Here is a 20,668-nt window from a genome sequence, read left to right on the forward strand (position 1 = left end):
CTCTCTTTTGCAAATTAAAAAATTGACTTCACTTTGGATGGTAAATTTCAATCCAGGGTTTGAAATTCACCCTTCGACGCCTTAGTTCTAGCGAAATGCAGGACCAATGTCAGCTAGATCTACAATCATAGACAAAAGTAGTTGGGAAGGTCATGTACATGTAAATAAAGCGCACCAGAGCTGTACTTCAACCCGCTTCTGTTAAGGCGCAAAATAAATAGTTTCTCCTTCTCTTATATAGCCTCCCTCCCCTTATTCAATGTTGGAAGGCAACACAACAATTTCCCACTAAAACCGTTCCGTTTTGCTCAACATTGAATTAGGGGGCTGGGGAGACATCAAAAGTGGCAACCTTCCCAACGGTTTTGTGTTTGATTGTAGCTTGATGGCTTAGCTCCCACGAGTTCACTGTAGGTTCTACTCGTGTGAAAAGTGTCTGGGTTTTTTTTTTTATTATGCCCAAATCGTCATCGATGAATACAGATTTCTTCACTTTTTTGCCCTTTTACAGATTCATATGTTCACTGGAAAGTGACCCTAAACATTTTATCCATTTGTCGAATTTGTGAATGTTGGTGCAATGAAAGGCATAAATTGAGGAGGCAGCGCGCTCCTTGGTTATGACGCTTGTCTTGAAATCCGTAGCCTGCGTAGCAAGCGTTCCTTTTCGACAAAAAGAGCTTCGAAACGATTTTCCGCAAACTGGCCGCGCGGAAGTTGGGGCTAGAGACTGAGGGAACGCTTGCAAGAAGACCCCCTATTTTTGAAAAACGCCCTCCTTTTTATGGTTGACTTGACACATGCTGATTGACGTCTTATTAACAAATTAGCCAATAAAAGATAACCATGTTAACACATGTTGGCTTCCGACAAAACGAACCGAGGCACCGAGGAAACACCGAGTGATCAACGCACTGCAGAATTTGCCAGTGTGAGTTTAAATGTTAAATTTGTAACGGCAGCTTCTAAGCCGGGTACGACTGGTTATGTTTCTTCTGAGAATTTGTTTAAACCATCGAAAAGAAACTTACGGGCAAATTCTAGCTGATATTTGCAGAGCGGTTGGAATAGAAGTTATCGAAAACAACAGCCAATTTTCAGAACTTGTAAGCAATCCGTGCGCTCGTAAAATACGAAATTTAGAAACATATAAACTCGTACAGAGTTTGATGGGTAGTAAGTACGGCCGTTAAATGCAAATCTCCAGCAAAGCTGACCATGAAACCATTCAATAGGTTTAAGTTTAAAACTAACGACGATTTCAGTGCGACTTGCTGGCTATTTTGTTGGTGCAGAGTGGTTGACGAAATGGATCGTACTAAATCTCCTGGAAATTACAGGCAAACCTCCTCGCTAGTTTGATAATCCACAGTACGTTTTTGGTCAAATCGTCACGAAATCGTAGATGAAATAGCAAGTAAAAGTGCTTTAAAAAATCGAATAACTTTACGAAGGAGCCGCTTTCTTCTCACAATAATTAAGAGAAGATTTAACAGGCTGCGTAGTTGTCTTCATCTTGTCTCAATCCATGATATAGGACTCAAGCTTACATCAGGCAAGGTACGCAGACAATTTGACGAATTTCCTTGATTCTGAAAGATGTGGATTCTGATAGTTCGCAGGCATTTTATTAATTCATCCTGCGTAAATAAAGTATCTTTTACAAGCGAGCGAAAAGCTCACTTCAGTTCAGTCCAAACTTTTCGTCGACAATAAGCGCTGCCAAAGTTTTGTTAAATAACGATCGAATCTTTTGCTTTTAATGAATTACGGAAACGCCATAGCGGCTTCAGCTGACACGTAAATAACATTGAATTTCCCTTGATGGATATTGTCCAAGCAGTCCAGATTTTCATTTAAATTACAGGCTGTCGTTCCCATAGAATTCACCTCAACCACTTACTTGATCGCGTATTATGCTTTGAAATGGAGAAATCACGATGATACTCGAGAAGCCGGTTCTTCGTTTTAAGTTCTTTTATTTCGCACTCCGCACTATCATGACAAGCATCTGAAAAATTAAGCTTTTTCCGAATCCTGTTGGCAAAACGGCCATTACATCTATACAGTTAAAGAGATGGCGCATTGACAGTTATTTTTTCCTTTTCAATGTAAAACCCGAGACCCGATTCGCTCAGCTTCGACACACGATTCAAAACCTTCCACATCTTCCACCATTGCCTTTGTCACGCTAGAACTTAGGAGAAATATTTTGCTCCAGAATTTGTCACCTGTCAATCATTGTGACTGTGCTGCACCAATCAGAAGCCCCCGTTCGTGGGCGAACGGGTTTTTCAAAAATAGGGGGTCTTCTTGCAAGCGTTCCCTCAGTCTCTTGCCCCAACTTTCGCGCGGCCAGTTTGCAGAAAATCGGTTCGAAGCTCTTCTGTCGAACAGGAACGCTTGCTACGCAGGCTATGAAATCCGGAGATGCCGGATTCAAGACCCGCTCTGGCCACCACTTGCATTTTATCTTGGTAGTCTCTGGTTCAACTGCTCTGTTGTCTGTCATTTGCTCGGAGATATTAGAGAGTTTAAGAAACCACGACGGCTACGGCGACGAAAACGTCGCTTCAAAATATAACCTTGAGCTGTTGTAAGTATTTCATGATTATTCCATCTTGTTTATATTATACAATATGGGCAAAGTGTCCTATAACTGGATTGGTACGGACGGATTTGAAGTAAAGACTGAACTGTTGTCATTTTACGTTGTTGTTTTGACGAGTGCAGGAGAGAAATGTACGAAAATGCGTGCCGCACGTGCAGCACGATCATTTTGGTACTTTTAACCAATATTATTATACATCAGACTCACTATGAAAAATCTGATTGGTCGAGAGCATTCAATCAATTTGCAATAGCTTGTGAACTTGACATGATAAATGTAATATCTGCTGCAGATATTGCATTTATCATGTCAAGTTCAACGTCTGCCTGGTTACTAAGCCCCTTGGAGTGTTCTCCTCAGAAACAAAATGGCTGAACGCTTCGATTCTGTTTCTGAGGATGAATTATGTGAAAAATGTATAATAAAACAATTATTGAATTCGGTTTTTGCGTGATATCATGAATTATCAAAACCTCGTGTCTGTGTTATCTGCCTCAGCCTTCGGCTTCGGCAGATAACACAGACCTCGGTTTTGATAATTCATGATATCATGCTCAACCTCATCCAATAATTGTTTAATATTACTGCTATTTGGCGTTGTCGTTGCCGTAGCCGTCGTCGTTTCTTAAACTCCCTAATATCCTCTAGGCTACTCTGAAATCCGAACTGAAATAAAGGTTGCATGATAGCAATCGATAAAGATGTTGGTTGCTTGGTTCTACCAGTCAAATCGCATCAAATATTTTGGTTTTTTTTTTGACATGAGAAGGGAAACCGGAATACCCTGGGCAAACATCTCAGATTGAAGTAGAGAAGGAACAAACTCAAACCACATAAGACGCTGATCCGATCGGACTGACATGCATTAAGCAAAGATATATGTTTCCACCGATGAGCTAGCCCAGCTCCCCATAGAACCTACTATCATTTCTTTTACCCTTCAGCTTTGGACCCAAGTTTTTCATGCAAGTCTGGTACTCCTTCACGCGACGATGTTCTACTTATTGCACATGAGCTGGGTACAAAATGGAAGATGCTTGGCCGAGTTCTGGATGTTTCGGATCGTTTATTGAAGCAAATTGAAACAGACAACGAAGAACTCTCTGAAAGATGCTACCGTGAGTATAGGCGTCTAGGAGACGACGCCAAAGAAAATTCACCAAAATTTAAAATGCACTTGCATAGTCTGTGTCTTAGTCAAATAGCCAACTTGTGCCAATATGATTATGCATGATGACCATGTAACAATTGTTACGTTACAATAATCAATAACAGGGAAGGTTCAATATCAACCCTTCTATTGTTAAAAGTTCCAAAGATGAATAAATAAATGGATCTATGTTATCGATGAATATCACGGATAGCTTGAGGTTATATTAATCAAGAAAGTTCTCACACACTCCTTTTGCTACTTCGGAAGAACTGTTTTATAGCTCACATCTGCCAGTTTCAATTATGAAATTACTTTTGGATCAATTGTTTTTAAATACAATGCATGTGATTTTGCAGAAGTTCTGATAAGATGGCAAGAAAGGTTTGCATCTGAAGCTACTTATCAACGTCTAGCACAAGCATTACAGCATCCCGCGGTTGATCGAGCAGCATTAGCTGTGAAGTATTGTGGTCTTCGTTCCTGCAAGAAAAGAAGGCTGGCTGAGGATTTTTAACAGCAAACAGGGCAAGGAAGACATACGAGTATCTGAGGATCCTAGCTTAAAAATCTTCCTTCAGAAATAAGGTGGTTTGTAATAACATGATACCTTTCTTTTTTAGGAATTTTGTACAAGTCGGATTGAAAATATTTTGACGCAATTTGGCGTAGGTAAAATGCAAGTATATCAATATTTATGTCAATGTAGCTACGATTATAAAAGCTTCTCTTCAGAAGGACATGTCCTTGAAGCATGCAACTCTTTTCCTTGGAACCAAGCTCAGAATTTTAGGACATCAATCTTATGCCGAAATATGGACAAAAATGAGATCGAAGGTGGACGCGCGGGAAAATGCACGAGCTAGGTTACGTCCAAATAAGGAAAATTTTAAACTAAAAAAAACCCGAGCTCAGAACGAGAATTAATTGCTTCAATGTCGTGAGCTTCTGCTTCGCTTGCAATGGTTGGTTTGCAAGTTAAATCTTGGGCGCCAGGTTGAATATTATCCACAAACAGTAGATCTAACCTCGCGCCGGTGCAGTCATTTTTCAGCCCTGCTGTTCAACAATGGTGCCACTTTTACGAGCCCGCAGTCAGCATTGGTTTCATGATTGCAGACCAAAGTTACACAAAAACTTAATGGGTAGTTAAGTAAGGAGACTCGAAAGGTTTAAAGTATATTTATATGCTTGCGTTTTTAGGACGTGAAAACAAACACTAGCTTTTTTTGGTATCCTTTTTATGCAGTTTTCAAATGTTGTTATGAACGAAGTTTTTTTGATTACTTAGCTTTGTGTAAATGTTGTGTTTTGTTTACGAATAAAATCAATTTGACACGAGAGAATGATTGGCTTATTGCGCTTATCGGCAGGAGTGAGTTCAAAAGAGTCCTGACATGCTCTTTAGTCAGGTCGCAGCTCTTTACAACCTTTAATTTCATTGGATCCCTTTAGGACGCAGCTCTATTGTTTTTAGGGTTAGGTTCCATTGTTTCTTTTGTATCGTTCTTTGTGTCCATTGTTTTCTGAACCAATCCCGAGAGTTGTTCCGAGAGTTGCGTGGCTTCTCTGGGCGTTAACCCTACAATGATACGCTGAAGCCTGGTTTTCATTAGCGACGCAAGCACAAGCGCAAGCATAAGAGCGCATATTTCACCGTGAAAACGAGGTTGTCACAAGCACCAAGCGCAAGCAAAAGCACAAGGATCAAAGTTTTTCCTTTTGCTTGTGGTTGTTCATATGCTTGCGTTCGCTTGTGTTGTGTGAAAACGAAACACAGCATGCATAAGCACATGGAGATTTGCTACGTTTGGCCAATTAAAGCACTCGTTCCACATTCCCCCGCGTCTGAGCATTTGAACAAAATGGCGGATGCCGTGATTGATTATGATGCTTATGTCGACGTTCGTTTTCACTTAGCATAAACTATTTATGCTTGCACTTGCGTGGCTAGTGAAAACCAGGCTCAATGGACCCATTCAAGCAAATAAAAAATTTCTGACCTGGTTGGGTTCGTTTACCTTGAATAAATGGTAAATCCGCACACTATGAGAGACAAATTTCTAATTTTAGAAATTCATTCTGTTTTGTAGCGCAGTATAGACCGTATTCATTAATGGCGATCAAGAAATTATTCTTTTGTCTTTGTGCTAATCATCCTAACTAGCCTCAATTTGGAAGAAAAATTCTTTTGAATTTTGCTCGTGTTTACGAGGCTAGTCAGGATGATTAGCATAAAGAGAAAAGAATAATTACTTAGCCGCCATTTATGAATACGGTCTATATTGTTGTTTACATAGCGTTTCTCCGACAAGAGTCTATGTTAATTTTTCTATGAGGAGGTTGGGGGGGGGGGGGGAGGGTGGGTGGAGGTAGGAACGGTAGTACTTTCTCTTTATTCTCTCCACGATTGTCGACCATCAAACCGATTCAGACAATTGTAATAAGTGCGCTGCAAAATACCATGCTTGGACTGAAAAGGTCGTCACTGATCTGAGAGTGCCTTCTGCTAATTCTAAGCTTCGCGCGTCACTCCATCGTTTAAAGGAATGACCCCCAAGTAACAGGCTTACAGTCATGCTGCAACCTTTCCGCCTCAATACGATAGAGGAGTGTTGTTTTCCTTTATGTAAAACGCAGTCAATGACCAGTTTTCGTGACTTCGTGTTAGCCTTATCCATGGTATTCAAATTCCGTCCGCGTCGTAATCTTCCCCTCACAATAAAATTTCCCCCGTTTATTTTATATAATATCGATTTCATTTTCATTTTCTCTCGCTCTTGACCGAGATCCAGCAATTAGTGAGTAGCCTTAATTAAAGATCCATTTGTCCTCTCACCTTAGTTTCGCTGGTGTACCGATTCAAGTAATGTTTAAAAAACGAACAGCAGTGTTTTATCGGGTTTAAAAACAAGAGGCGTAGCCCCGAGAATACACATGCTGCGAAGTTTTTTGAACGGCTTCAAAAACATTCCACAAAAAGGGTGTCCCTCGGGTTCAAATTCTGAGAGGATGCATTAGCACACAGGACAAAAAAGCTATATTCACGTGCAGTGACTTTATATCTGATAAAACACCGCATACTAATAAGGAGGAGGTTTATATAAGTTACTGCACGTGATGTATTATCGGCCATTTGATAGGTCAATGGGCTTATGAAATCTTCAACCATTTCAAAAGGCAAGCCACAAATACACTTTTTTTAATTCCAAACTTGAACGCAGGTCCTAACATCAACAATAAACCCAACGTTATAAGCCAGTAAGGTCTCCTGCCTGAATTTAAGATAAAGAAAAAAATTTTTTCTCGCTTAAATTTTCTTAATTAAACCATATATATAGAAATTTATAGTTTTGCAGTAAACTCTGTTTCTTTCAATAATTTATCAACAATTTGTATTTGTACATAAAATTAATTTTTTGGAAAGTAGTTAGGGATCGATTACAAAACCACCCTATGGGAATCACGAAGCGTCACACACGAGCACGTGACAAAAGCAGGTGGAAAAGCGAAGATAGGTCACCCAGGATTGATGTCAATGGAAGACCACAAATGTTGTGGAGGTATCTCAAAGGCAAAAAATATCAAGGCCTCTCGGCCAGGTACTGGCCTACAATGTACGCATTTCATTAAGGCGAGCGCGGGCAGCGTGTCCCACGCGAAGGATGTCTTTCGCTCGCGAGTCCTGTCGCGCGTGACTCTCGTTTGGCGCTCGCTTTGAGAAAAAATATATAATTTCCATAATCAAACTTAGGCAATCTGTTGATTTGTCGCATCTGGCTGCGAAAGTGTCTTCGTTGAGCAAGCCAGATTTGTTTGACCAAGACGGTCTCTTTCTCTGCATTCGTAAGATCCCACTAAACTCCATTCTTGGTTCAAAGCAATCCATTTGGCGAAGTAACGCACGGTTTTGCGCAGCCAGTGATAGAAGAATGCTAGTCCTAACAGCGCGCCGGCTGAACCAAGAACATAAAAGATAATACACGGATCAGACACACAACGCTGGCTTCCGTCTTTCGCTATGGAGGCTATGTTGAGCGTCATGGCAACCACGAAGGTAAACAGCCACAAAATGGGAAAAGGTTTGTCCTCTGGGAGTCGCCACTACAAAGGAACATAATTGTGTTAGTAAAATGAGTTAACGTATTTCTGAGATACTGAAACACATTCCAGAAATGATTTGAGATGATATAAATTAGGGTAATAAAATTCCAAAAATTAATACAAGTTCGCAGTTGTGATATCACGATAGGGAAATCTGCAATTTTAAAGCGCAAAAAACAATAGATTTCCCCTCAGCACGTGGAATTTACTTTTTAACTTTTAATTACAATATACTTGGTACTCTGCATAACAACGACATGAAGTCAACAAAACTGCATGAGGTTTAAAGACAACGTGAACATACAAATGCGCCTATTTTCGTACTAATTTATTTTACGATAATTCGCCCACATTATAATCCCGGCCGAAGAAAACTACGGTAGCGCAAAGTTATATTTTGAGGTGACAATTTCGTCGCCGTCGTAGATGTTTAAGTCCGTACTGACCGAGTCAAGAACGGAGCCTTGTAAACAGTAAACATCGTATTCTGATGTCGGCGTTCGTTTTCACTTGACATAACCTAATTATGCTTATCCTCGAGCTTGTAAAAACCAGACCTTTTTCCCCCAAACAGCAGCACGTGGCCATTAATCTTTAGGCCCGCGATAAAGTTTCGTAGCTACAATCAGTGGCAAAAGTCTTGGGACACTCACCCTTTGAAGTTGTTTTTCTTACTGAGTTTCAAAAACTGCCCCCTCTCCTGGAATTTTGACAGTTAAGCTTAGTTTCTGACGTCTGAGAGGTTTTCAGGCATATCCCGAGACTAGCGTCCCAACTACTTTTGTCACTAATTGTAGTTGATGGGCACCTTTTTGTCATAGTAAGCAGGTTGGTATTGGAACGAAGTGATAACAATAAAGAAGATCAGTATTTTGACACGATGTTCCGAATCATCTCCATGACGTTCCGAATCTTCATGTCAGTTCCCAAATAGAGAGATTTGGCATTCATACTGTAATACCAAATTGAACACTCGCCACAGAACAGAACAACCACAACAACTGTTAAGAATCCCAAGTTCCCGGAGGGAAACCAGCCGAGAAGATGAACCGGGGTTTACCAGGAACAAATTCAACGAGTGGTCAGAACGAGTCTTGAAGCGGGGATACCCAGATCTCAAGGCAAGCGCCCTAACCACTGGGCCTCACTGACTCGGCCACATTTACGTGAAACGACGAACGGTATTAAGGTTGCTTCTTGTCAGAAAATTCTCAAATATCTCACTCTTTTGAGAAATCGACTTAAGTGTGGTCGCACAAGCAGCACGATCTTTCTCTTTCGTTCAGCAAAGAGAAAATAAAGGGGGAAGAGAGGGAATCTCCCATGTTCTCCCACACCGTACAGATCCCAAGCTAGGCAACAGCCAATCATATGGTGGGAACGTGCTCTCTGAGCGTGGGCTATCCACTCGGAACACAATCCAGCCATATGATTGGCTGTTGCCTAATCTTCTTGGGATCTGCACAGCGTGGTAGTCGATCTAAAAATAACTTGAGACATATGTCCTATGGAAAAGGGCATGTATGCCGGGGGATGCCCTCTCTTCCCGCTTTATTTTCTCTTGGTTCAACTAATTATTGTCATCATTCGTGCATACGGAACCCGCGCCCGCAGTGCGCGCGGCAGGCTGTGCTATCCTGTCATTCCTTTGCCCTTTCACCGGAAACGGTGCACTTCTGTGTGTAAACGACGTTGCTGTCTACCCTGTCGAAAGGCCCCCATCAAAGTCTTTTTTCGCGAAGTTAACGCAAACAAATACATTATCAATACAGTTTTGACGTCTTCTTACACGTTTTTCGAAATACTGGACTGAATTAGTCTTAAATTAGTTAAAACTAGATGCTTCTGTGAAGCATACACTGGCTTGCCTGTGGTACGTGCTACAGAAAATCAGAAGGCACTGAATTGTGTGGTATTGAAATACAGCATTCCAGTCTCTGAAGAATAACAAATAAAAGAGAAGCGAGAAACATTGGCTTCTGGGCTGACATGTTGATAATTTTCAAGTTCCCTCACAACTTCTTTTCACCACAAATGTGCCCTATGAGCATCCGAAAACTTTGCAATAATAAACTTCACTGAAGTCAAGCCCTGTTTCGCGGGGTTAGTGTTGGGATGGGAGACCAAAACAATAAACCCCTCATAAAAAACAGAAACATCTGACCGAAAATACTATTAACGCTAACAAATGCGAACTCAGCAAGGTACAGATTCTGTTAGCTTGCTTTATGCAAAACAAATATTGATGAAAAAGCAAATAAATATTGATACACAGTTTTCAGAAAGAGCAGAAGGAAGTTTCCCGGACGGTCGATCGAGAATAAAATATTTACGACATGAAAACAACATTAATTTTGAACCGTGAATATAGAATATAAAAAGTTACGATCAGCGACAAACATTTTGGGAGATTTTTGCTACGTTCAAGTAAATTGCAAAATCGAAAGTGACATGGCCGGAATTCAGCGGGCGCCGTGATTAAGTTACCGCGGCGTGTTTACTCGCCAAACAGTGAAGCATCTGTGTCAAATGATGGCAAGATACCGGGTTTTTGTAAGTTTCTTTTTCTGTCAAGTGTTATCAAGTTTGACAATGAAATGAGCGAAGTCAAAACAAAGATCACAATCGCCCAACTCTTGTTTATGCTAAGTCAAAATTTACTCTCCAAGACGCGTACGACGTTATTTATCACCAGGTAAATCCATCATTTTGGAAATAGCAGCTACTTTATTATTCATTTGCGTCACAAGTTTTCACTGATTTTGGGCCTCATTTTGTTGAAACTCAAGCACGCTTCCAACAGGCCTGTGAACCCTTCCTGCTTACAGAGCAATACTAAAAAACTTCTCCCATATCACATTTGAATCTTAAGCTCGAAAATTCAATACACAACATGATATTATAATTCACAAAGGCAGAAAATACCACAGAATCCTTTTCCAGCGAAAATTTTATTGAAACAAACAACATATTTGCTCTTAGAGGCGAAAACCTCTTCCTATTTGATTGCGTGCGTGAAGACAAGAAACTCAATTGTGTCAAATTACCATGTACTTCAGGTAAATACTGCTCACTTTGATTTCGTCTCGACGGGCGATAGATTGTTGTCGAAGTCCAGTACTCGTCGCTTTTGAGATTCATGCCTAGTTTACCCAACTGACTTTCCATTATTGAGCTCCATAAGGGTATATTTTGTTTAAGGATCCACTAAAACGCCTTTCGCGTTGCATGACTTTCGACGCCATTGCAGGCTAAGTTTATGATTCTACTGTGTCCACAAGAGAAATCTACGCAGTTCCACTACCCTCTCGATCCTAAGAAAATACGCGCAGAAGGCTCTATACACAAAGACACTACTTACCAGGGGAGTGACAGGCAAGACTTTTACCGACACGGAAAAAAAAAAAAAAAAAAAAAAAAAAAAAAAAGAAAACAAACAAACTAAACGTAGACCTCGACTGGGTTTGCCCATAGGCAACCCAGTAAAAAACTCAAATAACAGCCAAAGCACAACCGCTGACGTTCTAATCGCCGCCCGCTGGCAACACAGTTTTGGCGGCAAAGTTTGTTGACAAAAACGTTGCCACAAAATCTTTTTAAGGGTTTTCTGGCCCTTTAATTTGGGATAGCATAGTTTAACCCGCTTTCTGAGTTCTGACTGGTCAATTTAAGTTTCAGTAACTCTCGCCGTATGCAAGGATCATCATCAAATACCACTTCTGTAGAAGTTGCCGTTTCTTAAATTTCCTGTTATTACAAGGTGTTCTGCATGTTAATTCCGTGGTAACTGTCCAAAAATTCAATCCGGATGAAGGTGGTAGAAGGATGGAAAGAAAAAACTCGATAGCCACGTGCTCGTCCCGCTTTCGATCCAAAGAATTTTTTATTGGAAACACCGCATCAGCGCGTGCACATTTTCCCGCGGTTTATTGGATTGTCTCCCTCCTTTCTGATTGGCCAAAGTAATTACTTTGGTTTTGGTTTTATGACACTCATTTGAAAACCGCTTCAACAAAAAGATTATCATTAACATTGGTTGCAGTCGCATATTAGGGAGTTTATCACTAGTGTTAAATCAAGCGCTACTGTTTAGTGTTCCCCTAGGGATTCAAAACAACAGAGAGTTGACACTAGAGTACTTGAAGTTCCTCGCATTTTTGTCCCGCGTTCTTCTCGTGTTTTGACTTAATTTTGACCCCTCTACCTTTTGTTATTGTAAAAAAAAAATGATGTCAATTTTTCATGCGTCTGTCCTGTTATTGACAATGAATTTCGTCATAACATTGTCAAAGTAGTGTGCTTCTTTGACAATGACGAAATTCATGATCAATAACAGGACAGACGCAGCTACTTTGACAATGTTATGACGAAATTCATGATCAATAACAGGACAGACGCAGCTACTTTGACAATGTTATGACGAAATTCACGATCAGTAACAATAGGACAGACGCATGAAAAACTGACATCAATTTGTTAAATCGACAACTCTCTTTTTCCCGTCTGTTGAGCAAGTTATCGATAACTAAAGTCCATTTCGCAACGATGCAAACGATTTTTTAAGTCAGCGGTTCTTCTTTTCTTGTCGCTATTTTCCCAGGCTACCGCAAAACGTACAGGTTATCGATAAATAAAGTTCTCGGGTTGTGTCGTACCCCATTGAACGGGCTTCGGGATTGGCCAAAAGAACAACAGAACGAACAAAGATAACAATGGATTTAGCACAGAAAACAAGAAAAGTAAGAACACTATACAGCCATTGCAATACAGTGGTCAACAAGAGGTACGACCCTACCAAACTTTTCGTCTGTGGAAACGCGTTTCCTAACACTAACAGTTGCCGGTTTAATTACGTTGTCAACTGTAAACAGTCGTTGATAACAACTTGCCTCGTCTTTGGAGGGCCTAACCTATTGTATCAATGAACAAGGGGCCTAACGGCCATTCTTCACCCCTAGGGGTGTCTCTAGTTCGTTCCTAAACCACACTTTTTCAAAAGTGAAACGAATGATCAAATTTAGGGCAGATTTACATAGTACGATTTTCGTCGCATGCGACAAGCTTACGACAGGCCTAAGTCATCGATTGGCGTCAGAACGTTCGCTTCACTTTTGAAGACGTGTCGTCTGGGAACGAACTAGAGACACCCCTAGGGGCTTCTTAGGGTCGATTTACACGGTACGATTTTTGTCGCATGCGACAACGGCTTACGACAGGCCCACGACATGATTTACGATTGTTGTGTACGTCAGAAAAAATGTCGTAGCATTTTAAAACATGTTTTAAAACGCTACGACAATCGTAAGTCATGTCTTAGGCCTGTCGTGAGCTTGTCGCATGCGACAAAATCGCACCGTGTAAATCGGCCCTTAGGCCTGTCGCGAGCTTGTCGCATGCGACAAAAATCGCACCGTGTAAATCGGCCCTTACGTACGTCCTCGTGTTGTCATTGTCAAAATGAGTTTTAATCTTAGGTTTTAAAGAATCTGCCTTTATTTTTTTCAGTTTAGGGAAAAGGAAGCCCACGCTTTTCGTCATTTAATAGGGAGTTTAAGCGAGGACGTCGAATCCGAACAACGGTTAAGTGAAAACCACAAAGCAATAGTTCTAATAAACAAAAACAAAACCTCTGCACGCCCTGTGCGAGCGTTTTACATTTGCGTACTTCACCAATACCGTTCTCACCCTTACAACGACGTGAATTGACCAAATTCGAGGTTGTGTGGAAGACGTGTGCACCTGACGATAAATTTCTAGTTCTCCTTCTAAATATCCACACCGTCGTCACCAAAATTATTTCTAGAATAATGACATTCACTTTCCATTCCTAGCGACTACCAGTAATCGCAAAATTATTAGAAGAACGGGAAATAACATTTCTGACAACGTTCTCGTTCTCCTTAATTAAGGTCCTTATTGAAACGACTGGGCAGGCGTTTGGCGTTTTTGCTTTTCTTCAAATGACATTTGAAGTTATCTTTCTTCTTCGGCATTGAATAACGGTAGCAGGCGTACAGCAATAATACTAAAAAAAGACTTTTGCAGCAAAAATGCAAGCATTATTTTTATCAGGTTTTATAGTTGAGCATGATTTGTTTATCACCCTCACAACTACTCATCAACAAAGATCTGTTGCCAACCTTGTACACTGCCTACGGCAGCTGTATATGCATTTCGAAAAAAAACATGTCTTAACTTTGTCGATGGCACACTTGTTGTCTTAAAGCCATGGTTTTCTGTTTATAGATTTGGTTATTAGCGGGTTTCATTTCGGAACCGTAAGTATACGCAAACGTCGACTAATATAGTCGTTTGTACCTAAAGGACCTAAATATGAGATCTTCGGGTTTTTCAGTTCCTGGTTTCGTACCAAACACTACAGTTTCGACTGGTTAGTAAGTCCGCAAGATATCCTACAAGTAATACAAAGAAAATCAATGCGCATTGGGAATTAAAAGTTCTTTTTTGTTTGCAAGGGACGGACAACAATCCAAAGAGCACCCTTGCCTTGACGCTGCCTCAGAAATATTACCACGTCTCTTGTCTTGCACCTGGTACTCATTTGTTCAAAATATTGGATCAGATCACTTCCCAAATATAAAATTGATGTTTGTCGCTCGGCGCCTTTGCTGTGTTTAACGAGCTCGCTAATTAGCTAATTACTAGACACGAAATAACCGCTTTGTGGGGGAATCGAATCCAAGTCACTATTTTTCATATATATATCCGGAGCCTGTCCCTTTTTACTTACCTTCTTAAAAGGCTTCCTCTTTCGTTTCACCGCTAAAGGGAAAAGACACAGTTCACATTTGCTCATCACAACTCTCTGCAACCAGTTCATCAGACAAGAGTGATGTACAAATTTCACGGACCCCGTGCACAAACAAGGACTTATCAAGACTTCAGTTTCGTCGCCGCAGTGGCATATTCGGCACACGTCACTTTCGAGTTCCAAATTGTCACCTTCACAAAAGTAAATAACTGTTTCCCTAGTTTCTCGAGCCGAAACTTTCCCAAAATTTTCGGATCCATCGTCTCGATCGGCTAAGCCGCCCATCTCAACACAAACACTATCTGACTGGCTGCTAGCCATGTTTTCACAGTCTGAGATTCCTATTGTTTTCACAAGGTTGGATTCGGATGAAACACTCTCTACACTTCCAGCTGACTCCCATTTAGATCGTTTATCACTTTCAAGTCTCAATGGAATTATCAACGAACCATGCCCAATTTTAAACGGCTGCTCCTGGAGATCTGATGAATTATTTAAGTCGAGCTCCTCTCGCCCTAATAAAGTCCTTGTCTGAATTTCCGTCTGGGTGTCATCAATATCCGATACACATTTGTTTTTTTGTTATGTCATCCACTATCAATACTGCTTCAGCCACACTGTTCGTAGAAAATCCTTCCAGTGTAGGACTCAAAGTTTCATTTCCACTTTCTACAACAGCCGTGGTTTTGTCCTTCCCGGCAGAAGAATTGGAGCTTTTCTCCTCAGTTTTGTCCACCGCCACCTTCAATAATACAATTGTATCTTAACCTAAGAGAAAAGAAAAAATATAAATCATTAAGGTCCGTGAGCAGTAAAAAAAGAATATTTTCACCTCATAGTGAACGACACCGAAATTAGAATCGCTTCAACGAATATGGTGAACCCATTGAGAAACTGAATACATGTACAATTATAAATACATCAGGTTGTTCATCTTAAAGAAAACGGCCTCGTTGGCTGATAAATACACGTCTTAACAAGCTATTACATATGATGGGAACAACACATTTTACACTCTATATATTTGCCTAAGTCTACAAACAGATACCGAATGATACAGTAAATGGCGAATAGTTCGGATTGACTTTTGCGAGAGGGACAGTTTGTCTTTTGATAGGACCATTAGTAATTGTAATAATTTTTGTACCAATAACTGTGTGTAGTTTATAACAGTTGTGTTGGATCAATATACGTTATATTGAATTGAAAAACACTAGTACTTTATTCTGCTCACAACTGTGATCATTATGCTAAACACGGTCACAATTTGAATATCAACAAAGACGTTTTTCCATTATACTTCCGTCAACTAGTCTTAAGTTTTCAGTTTTCGTCACTTTAACAGTACCTTTTTTCGTTAATCCCACGCATGTCGGAATCGAAATAAACGAGAATAGTATGACATCACGACGGCGAAGTCCCGAAAATGTCGTCCGCATTCGACACCTCCAAGATCACAAAGCCTTTGCCGCCATGCAAAATTTTAGTCCCTATGAGCAGACACACTTTTGCTTCTTTACGGTCCGTTATATACACATAAAAGCCTTCCGAAAATTATCTAAAAGCGCGAAAATAAATTATCGCTGAGCTGTTGGCTGTTTAACAGAAGTCAACTAGACATTGGTTTTGCTGGTCGAAATGACGTCAATTGAGTGACACTTCGAGAAATTATATTCCTTATTTACACACACTTGAGTGGACCAATTCACAGGCCTATACAACGGGAAAATTGGAGCTGTTGGTAACTACTTTTTGCCAAAATAGGCAACTCAATAGATATTTTTGACTTTATAAATTTATTCGCTTTAATTAACTCGTTCTCAAAGCGAATACAAGTGCGAAGTTTATTTAGCCGAAAATTAGTCAGTTTTGATTCCTGCATACAAGAACTAACTACAAGAACTAACTACTATTCACCATTGCAAAATTCTCGCAAAAAAAATCGTTCTGAATGGCATGTTTTTTCGCACTTTTCAATTTCATAGAATTTCTCCGACCTGTATAGATGTCAATATAATAGGATTCGAATACCATGAACTTAAATAAAGCTCGTGTCCTGAAAGATTTCTTTTTCATTGCAGAACGAGGAGCAGGAAATGGACAAGTCTTCGGAGGCAGAAGGTACGCAATCCTTAGTCCATTTTTTATCATTTTTAATCATTGTCAGGTAGGGGAAAGGTTCCTCTGTTCGTTGAGGTGGGGTAACCTGCATTTCAAAATGCCAAGTGACCCTAAACATTTTATCTATTTGTCGAATTTGTGAATGTTGTGCGATGAAAGGCATAAATTGAGGAGGCAGCGTGCCCAGTGGTTATGACGCTTGTCTTGAAATCCGGCGATCGCGGATTCAAGACGCGCTCTGGCGACCACTTGAATTTGATCCTGGTGGTCTCTGGCTCAACTTCTTGGCTGCACTTAAAGTTGTAGGTGTTGTTGTTGTGTTTTGTTGTCTGTCATTTGCTCGGAGATATTAGAGAGTTTAAGAAACCATGACGCCCACGGCGACGAAAACGTCGCTTCAAAATATAACCTTGAGCTATTCTAAGTATTTCATGTTTATTCTAACTTGTTTATATTATACAATATGGGCAAAGTGTCCTATAACTGGATTGGTACGGACGGATTTGAGGTAAAGACTGAGACTGAAAGATTCACTGTAGTTTGTCCACGTTGTCGTCAAAACCTTAAAATTGGTAATTTCACGTAGTAGTTTTGACGAGTACGGGAGGGAATTGTTCAAAAATGCGTGCCGCACGTGCAGCACGATCATTTTGGTTCTTTTAACCAATAATATTACTGCTTTTTGGCGTTGTCGTTGCCGTAGTCGTCGTCGTTTCTTAAACTCCCTAATTGCCTCTACGCTACTCTGAAATCCGAACTGAAATAAAGTTTGCATGATAGCAGTCGATAAAGATGTTGGTTGCTTGGTTCTACCAGTCAAATCGCATCAAATATTTTGGGGTTTTTTTACATGAGAAGGGAAACCGGAATACCGTGGGCAAACATCTCAGATTGGAGTAGAGAAGGAACAAGCTCAAACCATATGTGACGCCGCTGATCCGATCGGACTGGCATGCATTAAGCAAAGATATATGTTTCCACCGATGAGCTAGCCCAGCTCCCCATAGAACCTACTATCATTTCTTTTACCCTTCAGCTTTGGACCAAAGTTTTTCATATAAGTCTGGTACTCCTTCACGCGATGATGTTCTTCTCATTGCACATGAGCTGGGTGCAAAATGGAAGATGCTTGGCCGAGTTCTGGATGTTTCGGAGCCTGTATTGGAGCAAATTGAAAAAGACAACGATGAACTCTCTAAAAGATGTTACAGTAAGTAAAGACGTTTAGGAGAGGACGCCAAAGAAAATTCACCAAAATTTAAATTGCACTTGCATAGCCTGCAGTGTTTTAGTCAAATAGCCAATTGTTGCCAATATGCGAGTAGGTTTAGAAGTTTGAGCGAAGAAAATATTTTAAATGAATAATAAAGCAATTATTGAATTCGGCTTTCATATGAAGAATTCTGCAGATCTCGGAGGATGTTATCCACATCGGCCTTCGGCGTTGGTGGATAACACTCTCCTCGACCTGCAGAATTCTTCATATCCTACTCAGCCTCATTCAATAATTGCTAATTACGTTACAATAATCAATAACAGGGAAGGTTCAATAACTAACCTTCTTCTATTGTTAAAAGTTCCAAAGATAAAATAATCTTTTTTTTTTTTTTTCAAATGAATGGCTCTATGTTATCGATGAATAGTACGGATAGCTTGAGGTTACATTAATCGAGAAAGTTCCCATACACTCCTTTTGCTACTTCGGAAGAACAGTTTTATAGCTCACATCTGCCAGTTTCATGATTACTTTTGGATAAAATTGTGATTAAATACAATGTGATTTTGCAGAAGTTCTGATAAGATGGCAAGAAAGGTTTGCATCTGAAGCTACTTATCAACGTCTAGCACAAGCATTACAGCATCCCCCGGTTGATCGAGCAGCACTAGCTGTGAAGTATTGTGAAAAGAAGACTGGCTGAGGATGTTTAATAGCGAACGGGGAAAGGAAGACATTATGAGTATCTTAGGATCTTAGGAATCTTGTTATAGAACGGATCATTCGAATGGCTTCACACGGTGCTAGCTTAAAAACCTTTCCCCTGAAATAACGTTGTTTGTAATAACATGATATGTCAAGAAAATGTTTTCAATAGCTTTCTTTTGTTAGAAATTATACCAGTCGGATTGAAAGTTTTTTGACGCAATTTGGCGTAGGTGAAATGCAAGTACGTCAGTATTTACATAAATCTAGTTAGTATTGTAAAAGCTTCGCTTCACTAGCGCATAACCTTGAAGCGTGCAACTCTTTTGCTTGGAGCAAAGCTGGGAATTTTAGGACACCAATTTTATGCCAGAATATGGACAAAAAAAAGATCGAAGCTGCACGCGCGGGAAACTGCGCGAGCTGCGTTACGTCCAAATAAGGAAATTTTTAGACTAAAAAAAAAACCGAGCTCAGAACGAGAATGAATTGCTTCAATGTCATGAGCTTCTGCTTCGCTTCCAATGGTTGGTTTGCAAGTTAGATCTTGGCTGCCATGTTGAATATTATACACAAACAATAGATCTTTAGTTGGCTTCTTTTGTTCGTCATCCTTTGAGTGGTTTACCTTGCGCAAGTACAGTCATTTTTCAGCCCTGCTGTTCAACAATGATGCCATTAAACGTTTCCGAGCCCGCGGTTGTGGTCAGCATTGGTTTCATGATTGCAGACCAAAGTTACACAAAAACTTAAAGCGTAGTTACGTAAGGAGACTCGAAAGGGTTAGGGTTAGGATAAAGGATATTTATATGCATGTGTTTTTAGGACGTGAAAACAAATACTAGCTTTTTTTATATCCTTTTTATGCAGTATTCAAGGGTTTTTATCAACGAAGTTTCTCGATTACTTAGCTTTGTGTAAATGGTGTGTTTTGTTTACGAATAAAATCAATTTGACAAGAGAGAATGATTGGTTTGTTCTGCTTATCGGGAGAAGAGTCCTGACATGCTCTTTAGTCAGGACGCAGCTCTTTACAACCTCTAATATCAGTAGATCCCTTTAGGACGCAGCTCTACAGGTTTTAGGGTCTTTGTGTCCATTGTTTTCTGAACCAGTCCCGCGAGTTGTTCCGAGAGCTGCGTGGCGGCCCATGCTCTTACCTGAAGATTGCCACATAGAAACCTCTATCTACCCGAGTTCAAAGCTCATACCGTCACTTACCGTGAGGTACCGAAACTTTCATCCTCTGAAACCCACGGTCAGGTGGTTAGGGCAAGGGGAACATTTTTAAAAAGAGCGAAAAACAAAAATAGAGAAAGATTTCTTATCGTCTTTTGTTTGCTTTGCTAAAATTCACCCCTTACCCCGACCATCTACCGCTGGGTCTTCGAGGATTTTTATCGTATCTCTTGGTAAATGGGAATCGTTTGCACGGTAGCTTCGAATCTTCCCTCTCAGGAACCTTTCCCTTACTTGATGCAATTCAAAGTGTCTTTACGTGGAGGCTGTATGTAGGGTCCCTGTTTCTCGAATTACGGAAATGCCATTTGAGACTGGAAATGGCCATGGCCAATGGCCCTCAGAAGACCAGGAAAGAAAACAACACCCGCGTTTCATGCCTTAATGCTTCTTCCTTTTTGTTTTTGGGTGATTAATGGCAGCCGAAATATGCTCGAAATGCTTCGAGATTTTCGACAAACAGGCCCCTGCATGTTAAATATGGGAAACCAAAAGCTCTTTGGATCGGTTCTCGGCAATACTAGAATAATATCTTGCCCTTTAACAACTTTTTGTCATGAGCTGGAAAGTATTAGTGTGCTCCTTAGGGATTTGATTCTAGAGCGACAAACTTCTGCGTGATTAATGTTCTTGGGATAATAAATGAAGAAGATAGCTTGTCGGTCGAAGGAATTATCTCTATGACCCGACTTCTGACGGTTAAATATTGCTACACCTTGTTTTGGCAGGTTGTGCAGGCTATCTCTTCTG

The 20,668-nt window shown here is 40.4% G+C and overlaps 3 protein-coding genes across 12 annotated transcripts in view; 2 read left to right on the top strand and 1 right to left on the bottom strand.

The window, feature by feature from the left end:
• The window catches only part of LOC137997660 (uncharacterized), a 45,389-nt gene extending 40,290 nt beyond the window's left edge, over positions 1–5,099 (top strand). For 8 of the 10 annotated variants that reach the window (XR_011122551.1, XM_068843774.1, XM_068843773.1 and 5 more), the window contains 2 exons: positions 3,556–3,729; positions 4,121–5,099. Coding sequence is in view for 8 of the 10 variants with exons in the window: in XM_068843774.1 (XP_068699875.1) it covers positions 3,556–3,729; positions 4,121–4,278 (332 nt within the window). In the remaining 2 variants the exon portion in view is untranslated. Of the gene's footprint in view, positions 1–2,481; positions 2,597–3,555; positions 3,730–4,120 lie in introns of those variants that run through there. The other 2 variants (XR_011122550.1, XM_068843775.1) reach the window with 2 other exon arrangements.
• Positions 1–19,638, top strand: part of LOC137997662 (uncharacterized) — a 119,096-nt gene extending 99,458 nt beyond the window's left edge. The window contains exons 8-10 of the mRNA XM_068843777.1: positions 16,719–16,758; positions 17,795–17,968; positions 18,547–19,638. Coding sequence (XP_068699878.1) covers positions 16,719–16,758; positions 17,795–17,968; positions 18,547–18,677 — 345 coding nt within the window. The 3' untranslated portion in view covers positions 18,678–19,638. The remainder of the gene's footprint in view (positions 1–16,718; positions 16,759–17,794; positions 17,969–18,546) is intronic.
• Positions 6,948–16,276, bottom strand: LOC137995011 (E3 ubiquitin-protein ligase MARCHF1-like). The gene is made up of 3 exons (XM_068840586.1): positions 15,986–16,276; positions 14,617–15,405; positions 6,948–7,865 (listed from the first exon to the last, which is right to left on the bottom strand). The coding sequence occupies exons 2-3, from the start codon at positions 14,956–14,958 to the stop codon at positions 7,512–7,514; spliced, it is 696 nt and encodes a 231-aa protein (XP_068696687.1). The 5' UTR covers positions 14,959–15,405; positions 15,986–16,276; the 3' UTR covers positions 6,948–7,511.
• Positions 19,639–20,668: the final 1,030 nt, after the last annotated feature.

Source organism: Montipora foliosa, chromosome 3 (assembly GCF_036669935.1).
Source record: "Montipora foliosa isolate CH-2021 chromosome 3, ASM3666993v2, whole genome shotgun sequence".
Classification (NCBI taxonomy): Eukaryota; Metazoa; Cnidaria; class Anthozoa; order Scleractinia; family Acroporidae; genus Montipora; species Montipora foliosa.

What these genes read in the sequence shown, in the direction of transcription:
- LOC137995011 (XM_068840586.1), bottom strand. Translation starts at nt 14,958, where the DNA reads ATGGCTAGCAGCCAGTCAGATAGTGTTTGTGTTGAGATGGGCGGCTTA. An exon ending in AGAGGAAGCCTTTTAAGAAG is followed by an intron (nt 7,866 to 14,616) that starts GTAAGTAAAAAG and finishes GTTCCTTTGTAG; the next exon opens with TGGCGACTCCCAGAGGACAA.